The following is a 3389-nucleotide window of genomic DNA, read 5'->3' as shown; positions in this document are numbered from 1 at the left end:
CCTTCAAGAGTAAATTGGATGCTTATCTTGCTGGGATCCTATGACCCCAGCTGACTTCCTGCCCTTTGGGCAGGGGGCTGGACTCGATCTCTTGAGGTCCCTTCCACCCCTGATGTCTATGAAATCTATATGGCCACAGATAAAGGGCCTTCAGTTCCAATACAGAGGCCCAGTTAGATTGTGGGCAAATGGTGAAGTGATTAGGCAATCTCAAACCACATTTCAGTAAGATGGCATCACATTTGAAAACTGTTATCTAGTCCCCCCCGCCATCAGTCTTCTTTTCTCCAGACTAAATGAGCCAAGTTCTTGCAGCCTTTCCCAAGTCATGCCTCCCAGGTCTCTAATAATTTTTGTCACTCTCCAACAGACACTTTCCTGATCTTTCTTGAAATGTGGGGCTCACAACTGGACTCAGTACTCCAGGTGAAGCCTCACCAGTGCTGAATAGCATGTCAAAATCACTTCCCTTGATTTGCAAGAGACACATTCCTGTTAAAAAGGCAACAGCATACTGGGCTGTATTTCGGCAACAAGTGCAAACGGCTGGCTCATATTCAGTTTATGGTCCACTGTAACACCCAGGTCCTTCTGTGCAGTACTGCAGCCTAGCCAGTCATTCCCCAGTCTGTATTTGTAAATGTAATTAATTCCATCCCAACTGTAAGACTATACTTGCCCTTGCTGAATTTCATCTGATTGATCATGGATCATTTTTCCAATCTATCCAGGTGATTTTAGTCCTAGCCCTATCCCCTAGAATGTCTGCAACTCCACCCAACTTAATGTCATTTGCAAGTTTACTCAGCATGAACTCAATCCCAGCATCCCATTAAATCATTAATATGTTAAAATATACATATTAGACCCAGAACAGACCCAACTGATACCTCCTCTCAACTAGACACTGAGCCATGACAGAACAAACTAAAATATCTTCTATTAGCCAAGTTTAAATTCACTGAACAATGAAGGCCAACATTTTAAGCAGCAACACAAAAACTTGCCCCACACTCCAATTCCTTCCTTCCCAATTAGCTGCTCAGCTTTCTGCTTCCTTCCCCATGCTCCCTACCTGATCTCCGTTTCTGCTGCTGTGTTGCTGCCCGTCTTTTCCCCAATCTCCTGCATGCCACAGAGGCTGCCCATGCTATTTCAGCCAGTTAGCCACCCCTACTCTAAAGGCAGAAACATGGAAGTCACCAAAATGAAGCAGACTAGTAATGCACTGAATTCACTGTCCTGTTTCTATTACTAGCAGGTATCACATGCTTCAAAGACAGATGGCAGAAACAGTACACAACAGCTATAAAAGAACTTGTATTCCTAACTCCCATCAGCTTCTGTTTGGCTTGTGCCATAAACCATCAGTTTTATCCCTTCTACAAACACTTTATCTCAGTGCAACTGTGGAAGCATTTCTATTATGTATACTACAGTTTAAGCTCATGGTCTGCCCATAATGACATCAGTATGTAGGTTAGCCATTCGCTTTTATCAAGCAGTATTTCCTTTCATCACTTCTGTGCTTTGGTTTCAATTCCACAGACTATTCTCTTGCTCATGTCTTAAAGGGGAAAAAATGTAATAAATAAAAATAGTAAGTGACTCAAGGTTCTCTAGACAGGAATTCTTACATCTTGCAAAACCTGAAGCCAAAATAAGAATCGCTTTTTTTTTTTTTTTTTTAACAGAATGAAATTAAATCTTACTGAGCTCATTTATGCCAGCAGAAGAATGACTTCTCCCATAAGAATGGGGGGGGAGGGAAGTAATTACACACGGTTGTGTACAGAGGTTTAAATTTCTCTAACTGTAATTTTAAAGAATTCACTATCCCATGCAGACAAACTTTAAACCTCTCTTAAAATTTATCCCACAGAAGAATCTCCTCAGTGGCAGTGAATTTTAATCTTGGACAAATCTGCCTGCTTTGTTGTGACTAAGGGCTGAGATGACGTTACATAGTATCTTCACACCCAGGCAGCAGGCTCTGAGAATCTGCACCTAATTAGCCAAAAGGAAAAGCACCTCCTGGAACTGAGCCCCTACAAAAGACCCTGCTACTCTCCCCAAAGGGCACTGCCCTACATGGGAAGCAGCTCTGTTTCCCTAAACAAGTGATTTATCAGCCTTCACTTTCCTGACCGCAGGTTCCCAAATACACCTGCTGTTTCAATTATCATCCCCCAAACCCTGCAAAAGAGACACTAGAATAGACTGTGTGTGAACTTGCCAGAGGGGTCCTGTTAACAGCAAAACATAGTCACTGACAGGTGTTGGAGGAAAGTAAAGAACGGTGCTGTGCTCACTGGAGGCAAGGGATGAAGCAGTAATGAGCAAGGGCCGCACGCAGATTAAACCTGCAGGAAAAGTGACTTCCAGGAGTGGATGAATTCACAGCAGTAGGGTGTACACTGCCAGAGAGCACGGAGAACAGAGTCCCAGCGTGGGGGCCAGCACACGTGGGAGAAGGGCTGGGAAGGGGCAGGGCAGCCCAGGAGAGGGGGGGGAGAGCCCGGCCACACGCGGGAACAGGGAAAAGAGGAGCTGAAGATGCCCACGGGCGTGAAGCCCGATGCGACAAGCGGGGCGTCAGCTTCCAAAGAAGGGGACGGGGAGGCCCCAAGACCTCAGCAGAGAGCCGGAGCGAAGCTGCCACCAGGGCGGCAGGGGAGGAAGCGAGGTGACGGCTGGAGCGGCGACGGGGCCGGGTGCTGCGCGGGGTGTGGGGGAGGGACGCGGGCGAGGCCAGCGGAGGGGAAGGGCAGCCGCGAGGGCGAGGCGAGCGGCGGGGACGGACCGCGTACGCGCGGAGGTGGCGCCGGGCCCGAGGAGGCGGCGGCACACAAGACGCCCCCCAAGCGGCGCGGGGGCCAGGCCGGGCCGCGCTCACCTGCTGCACCCCGAGGAAGTCGTAGAAGTTGCGCGGCACCTCCTCCACCAGGTCGAACAGCTCCAGGTCGCCGCTGTCCCACGCGCGGCCGCGCGGCGCCAACAGCACGAGCAGCAGCACCCAGAGCCGCGGCGCCCGGCCCATGGCCACCCTGCGCTCGCCCGCTGCCCTGCCGAGCCGCGGACGTGGCCGCACAGGCACTGCCGGAGCCACGCACGCCCGGCGGCAGCTCCGCACTGAGGGGGGAGGTGCCGGCTCCGCCCCGCCCGGAGGAGGCAGGGCTGACCTCCCGGCCAATCACCGCCCCCTGTGGCCGTGACGTCACCCATCCCCGCAAACGCAGGCGAGCGTAACAGGGACGGCAGCGCAGTAGCTCCCGGCCGGGGGGTGGGGGGAGGGGCGGGAGGCGCTGGGGAGGAGGCGGGCAGTCTCCTCTCACCCACGGCGGCTCTGGGGCAGCGCATGGCACCCGCCGGCCCGAGCGCCCGGGTCC

At 52.3% G+C, this 3389-nt stretch overlaps 1 protein-coding gene across 1 annotated transcript in view; it reads right to left on the bottom strand.

Annotated features, from left to right (window-relative positions):
• The window catches only part of DNAJC1 (DnaJ heat shock protein family (Hsp40) member C1), a 190008-nt gene extending 186872 nt beyond the window's left edge, over positions 1 to 3136 (bottom strand). Inside the window, exon 1 of the mRNA XM_019532204.1 lies at positions 2897 to 3136. Coding sequence (XP_019387749.1) covers positions 2897 to 3040 — 144 coding nt within the window. The 5' untranslated portion in view covers positions 3041 to 3136. The remainder of the gene's footprint in view (positions 1 to 2896) is intronic.
• Positions 3137 to 3389: the final 253 nt, after the last annotated feature.

This window comes from Crocodylus porosus, unplaced genomic scaffold (assembly GCF_001723895.1).
Source record: "Crocodylus porosus isolate Cpor-Errol unplaced genomic scaffold, CroPor_comp1, whole genome shotgun sequence".
Classification (NCBI taxonomy): domain Eukaryota; kingdom Metazoa; phylum Chordata; order Crocodylia; family Crocodylidae; genus Crocodylus; species Crocodylus porosus.
The sequence above is the reverse complement of the archived record's forward strand: the minus strand, read 5'-3'. Positions and strand labels throughout refer to the sequence as shown.